The sequence below is a fragment of the Petaurus breviceps genome, unplaced genomic scaffold, assembly GCF_028583685.1.
Source record: "Petaurus breviceps papuanus isolate PSGF00001 unplaced genomic scaffold, PetGlider_PUasm1.0 172, whole genome shotgun sequence".
NCBI lineage: Eukaryota > Metazoa > Chordata > Mammalia > Diprotodontia > Petauridae > Petaurus > Petaurus breviceps.
Window position 1 is genome coordinate 2,643,716 of NW_027185755.1, and position 12,252 is coordinate 2,655,967.

Here is a 12,252-nt window from a genome sequence, read left to right on the forward strand (position 1 = left end):
GTTCCGGGCACTGCTTTAGGTGAGGGCTTGTGGGTCAGGGCCCTGCCCATCAGTCTCCTTCCCTGACCCCCTATTCAGCACCCTCTGCTGTGAGGGAGCATTGAGGCCTCCATCAAGCCTTGGGAGAGGCCCTCTCCTTCACAAGCTGAATCTCCACCTCAGTACCCTTCCTCACCCAATCCCACCCAGGCCTGGAGTTGTGGCAGGACCCTCTCCCTCCCCAAGGGCAGGGGAGAGACAGCTGATGGGGGGGAATGAGCAGACTTCCTTGTTCCCTTCCAGCTTCCAAAGACCAGTGCTAGACTGACACTGCCCTGAGAGCTGCCAGCCTACCCCAGCTCAGGGAGATAAGGCCAAGGTGCCTCCTCCCAAGTGTGGCCAGCCTCCCCTGGAGCAGGTAGGCTGGCAGGGGCCTGGGTAGCCCTCACTCATAAAGATCACCCTCCCCACCCCCACTCCCTCAACAGCTGCCCTCTACGATGCTGGTTTGTCATGGAACCTTCTTAGCTATTCTAGTTTTCCAGAGATCTGTGCTTTTGTAATGTAATGATCTAACCCTCTCTCTAAACCACATAACTATTGTGCGATTTGTGAGCGATACCCACTCAGAGTCGGTAGCTGTTGGGGTTTTTCCAACCATCATGGCCTTATTCGTTCCAATTTTTTCAGTGTTTTCAACATGTGAGATAGATGTTTATGGCAAAACAAAAAAAAACAAAAAAAACCCTGACCTTATTGTATAAAAAAAAAAAATCACTATTTTGTGTGCTCCAAGTGCAGCAGCTGAGGGGACTGGCCCCCCACTCTGCTGGTCCACCGTGGGCCCTGGCAGCCAGGCCCTCTTCCCCGTGGTGGTGAAAGTGTCAAAGCGTGTGGTAGTCTAGAGAGCCCGAGCTGTTTTCTACCTTTTTGTAGTCTTTCTTAAAACACAATAAATTCTGCTGTGTTATTTGGCTACCAGCTGACTCCCCCAGGCCTGGTGTCTGTTCCACAGCTTTGTCCTGTAGCCTGTGCTTTGGTGCAGGTCAGGGCTCTGGTTCCTGACTACTCACTCTGTCTCTGACCCAGAGCACAAATGATATTCCCAACTTTAGGGCAAAGATGAGATGCAGAGCCAACTGTCTCACAGACTGATGGAGGGGAGGGGGGAAGGAGGTTTATATGATCCTGAAGGGAGTTCACACAGGCTCAGAAATTAAAACATTTATTACATGAATGGTGGGGATAGGGCAGGGGGCAGGGAGAGGGGTCAGCTAACTCGACCTCCTCAAGGAACTGGCATCCACAACTGGCAGCCAAGAAAACTTTTAGAATACACATGAAACCAAAGGCCCAGGCCTGGAAGGGAGGAGGGGGTGGGGAGAAGCTGAGTCTCTTGAAGCTTCTCTTGGCCCTCTTCCCTGTGCCCAGGGCTGACAGGGCTTTCTTTGCCAAGAAACTCAGCAACCTAGGTAGCCCTGGCCACTTATATCCCCAGGGGTCCCTCCCCTGCCCCCACTTAAATAGGCATAAATAAAAGGGATCTGGGCTCCAGGGCTCTTGGGGGGCCTTACCTTCCCCCAGCCTACCCCACCTTCCAAGGGGGGAGGGGGGAGGCCCTCCAGAGCCAGCGCCTTTCCTCCCCACCCCCACCCCCCACCTCCCAACCTAATACTAGGGGACAGGATGGGAGAAACAAAAAGCCCCCAAGTAACAACAAAATCCAACCCAAAACGAGGAGGTAGTATCGAGTCAGTGTCCAGAGCAGTGGGTGCCATAGCCCCCGGGCTCCTCACAGCACAATCCATGTGTACCGCTCGTTGTCAGCCAGGACCTTCAGGGAGCAGCCTGGAGGGGGTGGGACACACACACATACACACACACACAAGACAAGTACATCCCAACTTCTTTTGGGCACCCTTTCTGCCTCTTGTTTATAGGCTCAAAGGAGTTAAGCTGGAATGGCCCTCAGAATATCCAATCCAACCCCCTTACTTGACAGAGGAAACTAAAGCACAGAGAGAAGACACTTGGCCAAAATCACACAGGAAAGATCACAGGATTGTAAAGAGTTGGAGGGGCCATTCTACTGAGGCCCAGAGGTTAAATGACATGCTCGAGGTCAGACAGTAAACAAAAGAGCCAGCATTTCAATCCAGTGCTACTTCTAGGATAAAGGATATGATACACACTATCAAATGTAGCCAAACCTTTATGAGCCCATCTCTGCTTTGTGTCACTGACACCTCTGGGAGGTCCCAAGTCTCCATAAAGTTAATTTCTATCACAGGAGTAGGGCAGCCCTTTGTCCCCATAATCATCTCATAGCATAAAAACATAAAGGCTCCTTACCCTATTAATTTTGGGATCTGGTGACGGAATTCATTGAAGGTCACCATCCTTGCCTTCCACAATCTTTTCCCCCTCAGTCTTCCCTTTCCAGACTGGATTCCTCTTTAGTCTGTCCTCGGGAGCTCTCCCTCTGCCCATCCCCCTACTCCTCCATCGGCCCCTTCTACCTTTGCTGCTGTTAGCTTTGGGGCCTTCTCTAGTTCCATTCTATCTGGAGTTGGGACAACAAGTCCTAGGCACAGTCCTAGTGTTGCAGTTACAGATCAATGACTGATACTTGAATGAACAGGGCCTTTATATGAGGGGAAGGGCAGGTTTTTAGGTGGGGGCCTCTGTGCCCTCAGAAGTCAAAGCCAGATAAGAAGACCGACAGGCCAAGCAAGCAGAGGAAGAGAACGCTGGGTCGTTGAGACTGCCTGAGCCCCACCTTTGTGCAGTGCCTCATTGGTCATCCTGTTGACATAACGGCCACTGTTCTCAGGCACAAGCCACTTCATCACCATGTCCACACAGCTCTTTCGATAGGAGCTCCAGACGCTGCCACTGGAAGGAAAAAGGAAGCTCACACAGGATTCTGTGTGGGCCAGACCCCCTTCTTTCTAAATCAGCCTTGGCCTCACCTGGTCTGCCCTTTGACCTCAGTGAGATCACCCACGCTGACCGTAACGAAGATGCCTGTGTTCAGGTCCCAGGCCACCTTCAAGCTGGTATGATAGGTCTTTGGTCTAGAGGGCAGGACAGAGGATAAACTGAGGCCCAGGAAAAATGGCCTAGACTGTTGGGGAAGGGGTGGAGTGGAGAAGAGTGGAAATGAGAGGGTCACAGGATTCTGAGCTGTCAGGAACCTTAAAGGCACCTCATCCAAGCCCCTCTTCTTACAGATGGGGAAAACTACGACCTTGAGAAGGGAAGCACTAGGCCCGGGATCACCCAGCTACCAAACAGCAGAGAAGGGCTCTGAACTCAGGTTCTCTTGACTCCAGATAGACCGCTCTTCCAACTGAACCTTCAGAGCTGTCAAGTGGAGAGCTAAGAGGCCTGCAGTAAAGGCCAAGGGGGCAGTGTCATTGTCCTGTGCTTGGTCAGTGGCAGGCCTGGGGTAAATGGGGGGGGTGAGCACTTCCCTCCCCTCTCCCTCACCGGAGCTGGGCCTCCTCATTGGGGGAAGGGAAGGCCAGGAGCAGCAGGCCAATGTTGATGAGGACCTGGTTGGTTTCAGGACAGACCTGGTAGGGGAGAGAGCAGGGGAGGACAATGAGGAGAGGCCCCAGAGACTTGGAGCATCACAGGCTGGAACCCAATAATAACAGCTTACATTTCTATGGCAATTTAAGTTTTGCAAAGTACTTAATTCACAACCCTCAGTTGTGAGCAAATATTATTCCCATTTTAGAGATAAAGAAACAGACTTAGAGAAAGGGAAAATGATCTCCCTAATCATACAGCTAAAAACATATGAGAGGCAGGACTCAAACCCGGGTCCTTCTGTCTCGGTTTAGTGCTTCTTCCTCTCTAAATCAGCATGTATTCATCACCTGCTCTGTGGAAATTGTTGTACTAGGTGCTGGGGAATATAAAGACAAAAATTTATCAGTCCCTGCCCTCAAGAAGCTTACATTCCATTAAGGAGACAATGTGTATCTACAAGACCCATACAAAGTGGACACAAGGTGGTCTTAGGTGACAAGGCCTTCTATGCCATTTCTGTCTCCTATGCCTACTCCCGACCCTGGAGGGCACATACCTCCAAAATGACGATGTCATAGTCACTGAACGAGCAGAACTGGTGGCTCCAAGTGGCATCATTTCGGATGACTTCATTAATGACATACTCAAAGTCGAGTGTGAGCTGTTCCACTGTCAGGTACTGGCCCTTTAATGGACAAATGGTCAGAGATACACATACACGTATGCTCGTTCCTCTTTGGCCCAGGGTGGCCTTCACTGTCCCCAACCCTTGCTGTATACCTGGAAAACTGCCCGCTCTCTCATAGGCCGTAGATTCCTGCCCCGGAGATCAGTCACCACAAACGGAAGGGAGATTTTGTCATCTTCAAACCCTGGAGGTGGTGGAAGAAGGGGACAGGATGATAGACAGGGGTGAGACTCTGGGGTCTGATGCAGGCCTCTGTTCTGCCCTCCCCTCACCTGCACTCTCTCCTCACCATCCTCTGGTTCAGCCCAGTCCCCAGGCTCCAGCACATAATGGAGCTTGGTGTAGTTGACATAACCCGGCTCTGCAATGGGGGGCACTGTGTCAGGAGGACTGTCCCGGGGTCCTGACTCCCTGTCCAGGGATGGGGCTTCACAAGGGAGGCGACAGCGGCTGCCCGAGGCCCCCAGGCAGGGGGGCTGTCGGGCCTCTTCCACAGCACCACCCTTTGCCTCCTTGGCCCTTCGGAAAATGTCAGCCACAAATTCCTTGGCTTTGGCAACAGCTGGTGAGGGCTCTGGAGGGCGAGCAGGAGTGGCCTCTGGGCAGGGTCCTCTGGACACTGGGGGATCCTCTCGGCTTGGGGGCCCAGGAGGGTCAGGTGGGGCTGGTGGATGGGTGGTTCGGTCATAGAGGATTTGGCAGAAACTGCTGTCACCTAGAACAGGGAGATTTGTGTAGAGAAGCAGGTTGGGGGAAAAGAAGTTGAGGGCTCGTAACTTACAAAGGCAAACCAGAGAGCTCGGGGCTAGAACCTGGACAAGTCATTTCTCTCTGGGTATGTGTTTCTTTGGATGTAAAATGGGAGACAAGAGACTAAGGTAGCACTGACTAAAGGCAGCTAAGGCTCCTTCCGCGCCTACGTTCTATGGCTCTCATAGTGCGGGCCAGTTTCTTCTCTGTAGACCTCAATTCTCTCTGCTATAGGGGATTGATTAGACAACCTGTAAAGTACCTCCTGGCTACACATCTTACGATCCAGTGCTCCAAGGTAGCATCAAGAAACAGACACACAGAAGAAAAATTCTCTCTGATGTCTAATCCTTTCACTTAGTCATGGGGTAGGGGAAAGAAAGCTGGCTCTACAAAGAAAGGAAAGACATTTTCCACTCAGTGGACAATGGAGTTGGTATCTAGAAACTCATTTTAAAGAGACACTGGATCAAAATCAAATCCTGTTACTAGTAATTGAACCCTGGGTAAGTCATAACCTCTCTGAGCCTCAGTTTCCCCACTTACAAAACAAGGAGGCTGGACGACATGATTTCTAAAGTACTTCCAACCCTCCAATCCTATGAGCCCCCAGGACTGACCACAGTGCCCCACTAAGGTGTCTTCCAGCTCTACAAGTGGCTGAGGGAGGGCCAGGCAGCTGGGCTGAAGCCAAGGCTTGGGGCCACAATCCTACCTGCTGAGCAGACAGAGACTGCACAGGCCACCAGGGAGTAACTGGTGTTGAGCAACACCACCTGGTCCTTTTTGAGCTGGAAGGCTGGCTGGAAGGTGGGGAAGGGATAGACCACCTGGTACTTGGTATGCAGCATGAACCCGTGTCTCAGGCAATGGGCACTAGGGTCTCCTGAAACACAGACACACACAGAGCTATAACAAATGCCTATGGTCCATGCTGGTGACACATTTCCACATGTACCTCATGCAGCAAACATGAACAATACACATCTAAAGAGACCTGTAACATACCCACTCCAAAGCATGCCTGCAGTACGCATGCCTGTCCCAAGACAAAATAGTGCACCTACGCAACAAGCAACAAGCAGAAGCATGGGCCGCATGTAGGACACACAGCCTAGGACGTCTATGATACAACTGCCACACACACACGGAACACAAGCATGCTAAGAGTGTGTGCCTGGGACACTTCCATGTCTACATTGCACCCTCAGGACTCAAATACCCTGGTCCTTTTTGTACACTAACAATAAGAACCCTTCTCACTGACACAGTGTAACTTGTATCCTGTAGGTCCTTGCCCTAGCCTGGGCCACACGAAGATCCACTCACCAGGATGGGCAAGGCTGGCATCTCGGCAGCTAGGGCAGCGGTCTCTGGGTGGCATAGCCACAGTGCTAATGTAGATGTCCCGGTGGTTCTCATCACTCATCATCATCATGTTCATTAGAATCCCATTGGCTGACCGGGTGCTAAGGGGGCAGGGGGCAGGCTAAGCTGAAATCAACCCCCTCCTCCTTCCTTCCCAGCCTCCCCTGTCCTCCACCCCACAAGCCCTCACTTGAAGCCAAAGACGATGACTTTGGAAGAGTCGCTGGGCCACTCGCAAACAGTCAGATACAGGTCACTATAAATCTCTTCATCCTGGAAGAGCCGTACCTGCCTCACCTGTGGGCAGGATTGCACAGGAACCATGAACAGCATTTAGTAACAGAAGGCCCTTTGTGATCACCTCATCCAACCCTCTCATCTCACTTAGAAAAGGAAACCTCCCCAAGGAGGGGAGGTACTCGAAGAGTGGAGACTCAAACCCAGGCCTCCTTCCTCTTGGCCCTGGATACAGACTGAGAATTGAGTGGGACTGCCCCTCACCCAGGGAAGAGAAAGGATGAGCAAGTGGCGAGGAGGCCCACAGAGGGGTTACTCCAGCCCCGCCTTCCTACCAGCTTCAGCTTGCTGTGGACGTTGAATTCCCACCAATACAGGTGGTAGATATAGAAGGAGAAGTCATCATCGCCACTGTTGCTCGTATAGGAGAGGACATAGCGACCACACTTGGAAAAGCCCAGGAAGATGTGCCTGTGAAGGGGATACTCTTCTGGCACCGGACAAGTGCTAGCCTCATTCTCCCTCCCTCCACCCCTGCCCCCAACCTCACCCCTAATACTGACATCCATCCCCCACCCACCCACCCCTTGTTGCCCCGTCCTAGCATACAGACATACAGTCTTGTCCCAACCTCACCCTGCACAAAGGAAGTCCTCATCCACAATGCTCTTTAAGGATACACAGACCCGGGGTGGTAGCTTACGGAAGAGGCGAGGAGAAAGCTGCCCACTAATCTGGGGATGGAAAGAAGGGAAGGCCAGGTATCAAAACTGCTTCTCTCCATTCCAGAGGCAGAGTCCATCCAAGGCTGCCCTGCTCTTAAACATATCCTCTCCTCTTTCCCTCAATGAACTCCCTCTGACTTCCTGTCACTCCATCAACCCATTTCCCAACTTTCTTCTCTCAGAGAAGTAATTTTCAAGATTTAACCCAAATTGCCTCAGTCTTTACTGTCCAGAGCCTAATTTACCTGCCCTTTGAACTTATGTTAGCCTTTTCTCCCTCTTTGCTCCTGCCATTCTCACTTATCCATATCCTGCTGCTTTCATGTCTCCTCTCCTAAAGAAGGTCCCCATCCCCACTTTCCTAATAGAGAAAAACATGGATGCTCAGACATCAGTCATCCAGTCTGACCTAGACCTGAACTGGAAAGCTCCTGATAACATCCCTAACAAGAGGTCATTGAACCCTTTCTTAAAGGCCCTCAGGAAAGGGTTAGTTACTTCCTCCTAAGACAGCCCATTTCCATTTGGGAAAGTTCTTTGTGAGGAAATGTTTTCTAAACCTAAGTTTGCCTCTCTGCAACTCCCACCTACTGATCCTACTACTGCCCTCTGGGACTATGTGGAACAAACCTATGCCTTCTTCCCCACAATATCATCTTCAAATATTTGACTATAAAATACTTTTCTTTAGTCTTTTTTCTGGGCTAACCATCCCCAATCCCTTTATGTGATTATCAAATGTCAAGGTCTCCAGAATTAGCTTTGTTGGCTGCCATTTCACACCACTGACTCATATGAAGCTTATAGTCACCAAATCCCCCAGAAGTCTTTCAAATAAGCTATTGTCCAGCCACACCTCCTTCAATACTGGCCTAATGAAGTTGATTTTTTGAACCAATATGAAGGACTTTGCATTTTTCCCTAATAAATTCCATCTAATTATATTTGGCCCATTATTCTAGCCTCCTGGAAACTTTTTGGGATTATTTCATTTGTTTCAATTATCCTTCCCATCTTCAGAACATTGGTAATACTTAAAACTGATAAGTATACCATCTATACTTTAGTCCAAGTCAATGACAAAAACAGTAATACCATGCACCCACTCCACTCCTCAAATGCAGCATTCAATACCAATTGCTTTTCTATTTTTCAAGGCCAAGCTCAAGAAACATTCAATGCATGAGATATAGATAGATAGATATAGATAGATAGATAGATGATAGATAGATAGATGGATAGATACAGTGTATACACATACACCACACACACACAAACATACCTTATCTCCCCAATAACAATGTAAACCCCTAAAGATTAGGTTCTCTTTCTGAGCCTCAGGTAGAGGGATGGATAGAATGCCAGGCCTGTAGTCAGAAAAACTAATCTTCCTGAGTTCAAATCTGGTTTAAGACACTTACTAGCTGTGTGACCCTGGGCAAGTACTTAACCCTATTTGCTTTAGTTTCCTCATCTGTCAAATAAACTGGAGAAGGAAATGGCAACCCACCCCTATGTCTTTGCCAAGAAAACCCCAGATGGGTCATGAAGGGTTGGACACAACTGAAAAAATGACTGAACAACTAAGCCTCAGTTTTCTCACTTGAAAAAGGATAGATAATCTCTAAGGTTCCTTCCAGCTCTAAACCTGTGATCCTTCCCTGGCTCCCAGCTGGGCTCACAGTGAGATTTTGTAAGTGTCTAGGAATGGACTGCTTGGACCCTGAACATAGTACTAGAAATGCCAACTTTCCTAGGCTTTCACTTTCTTGTCAGGTACTGATGGGACAGAAACAATGTGTGAGTGTGAGTGAGCAGAAGCTTAGAAAATGAATCTAAACAAGTTCTTCATGAAGCTCAAGTCAGCTGAGATGAGACCTCTGCATATCAAACCCAAGGCTTTACCATAAACCTTCCCCCCCCCCAGCATTGCCCTCGACCCTGATCCCCTTCATAGTTCTTTACTCTTTATCAGCCTATCTCCTTACTTACAGTACCCGCCCCCACATCTCTAACACCAACTATCAGGTCTTATTATTCTCTATACATTCTCTTCCTCTGTGCTCTCCTTCCTCCAACACCTCTTTTTACACCCAGTATAGGGGCTTCTGCTCTATAACATGGTCTTCTTCACAACTTCTTTCCTTCTCTGATGGTCTTACTGGAAAGGCCTACCCCCTTCCAGAAGCGGCCTCCCTGAAGCACCCCTTTCTTCTCCCAGCCCTGGAGAGCCCACTCTCAAATACCCTCTCCCACCACTACCCCCATTCCTCGGCACCCCTTCTCCACTGCCAGGTCTCCATCACACCCTTCCCTGTCACTCCTCCCATCTGCTAAGGCCTTCCTCCTCTAGACAGCGCTTTCCTCCATCACCTTCTCCTCCACCTCCGATGCTCTCGCCCCTCACTACCCACCTCACCCACCCACATAAGGTCTTCGTCTCCCCCTTCCTCTTCAGGGCCCAGCCCCCCCCCCCCCCTCCCCCCCAATCCTTTCCTTCTCCTCCTCCTCCCCTCCCAGCGTCTTCCCCTCTAATGCCCTTCCCCCCAGAATGCACACCCCCAGCCCGATCGCCCTCCCCCTCGCCCTCCCCTCTCCGGTTCTCCCCTCGGGAGCCCCCTCCCCCGCCCGATCTTCCAGGCCTCGGTCCAGCTCTCACCCTGACACGCTCCAGCTGCTTGAGGACATGTTCCCGCCGCCGCCCTCCGGCCCGCTTCCCTCCAAGGCCTCCGCCGCCTCCGCCGCCGCTCCCGGCCCCGCTGTTCCGCTCCGATTTCGAGCTGGGCGCCATTTTCACCCCCTCCCTCCACTTCCGGAGCAACCGGCCCCGTCGCCCCACCCCCTCCGCCTCTTCATTGGCCCTATCCGAGGGATGCGGCGAGCCGGTTGGAGGGGAGTCGGACCTCGGAGCTTCTTCCCGCTCGACTTGTCCATCAAAGCCATCCCTGATGGTGATTGGTAAACCTGGCGCCGCAGTCGCATTTCGGTAGGCCGCATGCGCTGCCAGTTCCGTTGACCCCGCCTTCCCCTTGATATTAACCAATTAACAAGCAGAATGTGCTCAGATCCCCTGCAGACAACTCTTAGTCTATGGGCAGTGGGCCTTGTCAATCTCGTTATCGAAACGCCCCCTTGAGGCCGCTAGGTTTCCATAGAGACCATAAGAGGCCCTGGCACCCAGGGCTCTCTGTGGTCCAGAAGGGGCCTAGTCTCCACTTCAATGGGGTGTCTGTGGATAGTGCCTGACAGACTACACTCAAATCCTGTTACCCTGGCAACCACCTGGATCCTTCCATTCATTGCCCCCGCCCCTAAGTACCTACTATGGGCTGGGGAGGGAGAGATGAGAGCCTGCCTTCAGGGGAGAATGAGAGTCTGGATAACATCATAACGAGGTTCAGAGCAGGGAGAGCTGCCCCCCAACTAAACATCAGGGAATACTTCCAGAGTCCTGAGCTGGACCTTGAAGAATGAGGATGACTTTCAGGCTTAGGCTACCGTAGTCTCAAAAGATAGAAATGGGAAAACTTGGGAGCACATAGAGTGGGATAGTGAGTGGGCCAGTCTAGAGGGACCATAAGGTAAATAAAGGGGGTGGGGCAGTGCAGAGGAGTAGCAGGAAAGGGGAAAGGGAGTTTGGAACTAAGCCATGGAGGGTCTTGAATGCTAATATCATCAGTCTTGAGTTTATTCAGATGGGCAGTGAGGTTATGGAGAAGAGGGGGGACATGACGTTATCAAAATGGGGCTGGTGACTTGTGCAGGAAAGATTGGTTTTAGGAGAAACTGAACAGCGTGGTTAGGAGGGGATTACAAAAGTTCAGGGGAGACACAATGAGACTCTAGGCCAGGGTGATGGCACTGAGAGGGAGAGACAAATGTAAGAGATCTTGTAACAGCAAAGGCTAATAGCACCTGCCAACTGATTGGATGGGGTGGGGAGGCAGGAGGATGAGGAAGGAGCAAAAGATGACTCAAACCAAATGTAAGATCCCTGAGAGCAGGGTTTACTTTTGTCTTTGTATATAGATATATAGTAAGCACTGAATAGATATTCATTGAATTGAATAATCAGTCACCAGAGAGGTATCTGCTACTATTCTTTTGGTTTGAGGGGGCAACCCTGTGGATTGTCACTAACACCTCTCGACACTAGCATTTTATGAGCCCCTGCTAGCATACTTCCCCTTAACAATCAGTAAATTCAGTTATTTAGCAAAAGCATTTACGTAAACAAGAATGGTAGTAATAAAATATTTCCCCCAAACATCCTGCGCACACTCTCATACAAAGACACTAAGAACCTATTAAGAGGAAGAAGGGTAAGAGAAAGTACCAGCTTATAGTACAATAGTGATGAGGTAGGTAAAAATGTAGGGAACACACATAGCCATGGCAGCTCACAACTCTGGAATTGCAGGATTTCAATGTACTGTGTTTCTCATGAGGAGCCTCACAAAATTTGCTTAAGGATATCAGGTAGGTTATAAACAGATTACTCCAGTGTTCCAATAACAGGCTGAAGCTCTGTCTCAGCCAGCTGGATCAATCCAACATTAGGCTGGATTAAGTGAAAGGTACAGCTTGAAAATTCTTATGCTAGTCATTACTATTAAGGTCTATATCTTGAATCTCCCCCATTCTGGTCAGCTCTCAGCCTATATTCTGCACCTGGTTCTCATATATGCACACAATTCTTTAGGGAAGCACTGAGCCATACCCTACTTTCAAAGCATCAGAGGGAAAGGGATAAATAGTATCATTGACAAAATGTTGTTGGTTGGCAAGCCAAGAAAAAGCTTTCCTCTGCCACCTCATAGTAATTGCTCTTAGCTCTTAGCCAACAGCTAGGTTGGCTCAAGCAAGTATCCAGGTCTCATGCAATATGGCATCTCCTTCCACAGTTCTCTAGCAAGTTGCTCTGACACCCCTATCAATCAGTCAGGACCAAATGCAATTCACATG

At 50.1% G+C, this 12,252-nt stretch overlaps 1 protein-coding gene across 2 annotated transcripts; it reads right to left on the minus strand.

Moving 5' to 3' along the window:
* Positions 1–1,188: 1,188 nt before the first annotated feature.
* Positions 1,189–10,141, minus strand: DCAF15 (DDB1 and CUL4 associated factor 15). 2 transcript variants are annotated; one of them, XM_069082939.1, is made up of 13 exons: positions 9,947–10,141; positions 7,199–7,296; positions 6,898–7,033; positions 6,516–6,622; positions 6,287–6,426; positions 5,673–5,843; positions 4,497–4,922; positions 4,300–4,391; positions 4,076–4,204; positions 3,472–3,557; positions 2,952–3,056; positions 2,759–2,874; positions 1,189–1,827 (listed from the first exon to the last, which is right to left on the minus strand). In XM_069082939.1, the coding sequence occupies exons 1-13, from the start codon at positions 10,076–10,078 to the stop codon at positions 1,772–1,774; spliced, it is 1,794 nt and encodes a 597-aa protein (XP_068939040.1). In that variant the 5' UTR covers positions 10,079–10,141; the 3' UTR covers positions 1,189–1,771. The 2 variants fall into 2 exon arrangements, with proteins under 2 accessions (XP_068939040.1, XP_068939039.1); XM_069082938.1 differs by having other exon boundaries at positions 1,189–2,874.
* Positions 10,142–12,252: the final 2,111 nt, after the last annotated feature.

Excerpts from the sequence above, each read along its gene's own strand:
- DCAF15 (XM_069082938.1), bottom strand. The coding sequence starts at position 10,078 with ATGGCGCCCAGCTCGAAATCGGAGCGGAACAGCGGGGCCGGGAGCGGC. Across the intron at positions 7,034-7,198 it reads GAGGACTTCCTTTGTGCAGG|GCACATCTTCCTGGGCTTTT; the intron begins GTGAGGTTGGGA and ends TCCCCTTCACAG. Across the intron at positions 2,875-2,951 it reads GAGGTCAAAGGGCAGACCAG|TGGCAGCGTCTGGAGCTCCT; the intron begins GTGAGGCCAAGG and ends TTTTCCTTCCAG.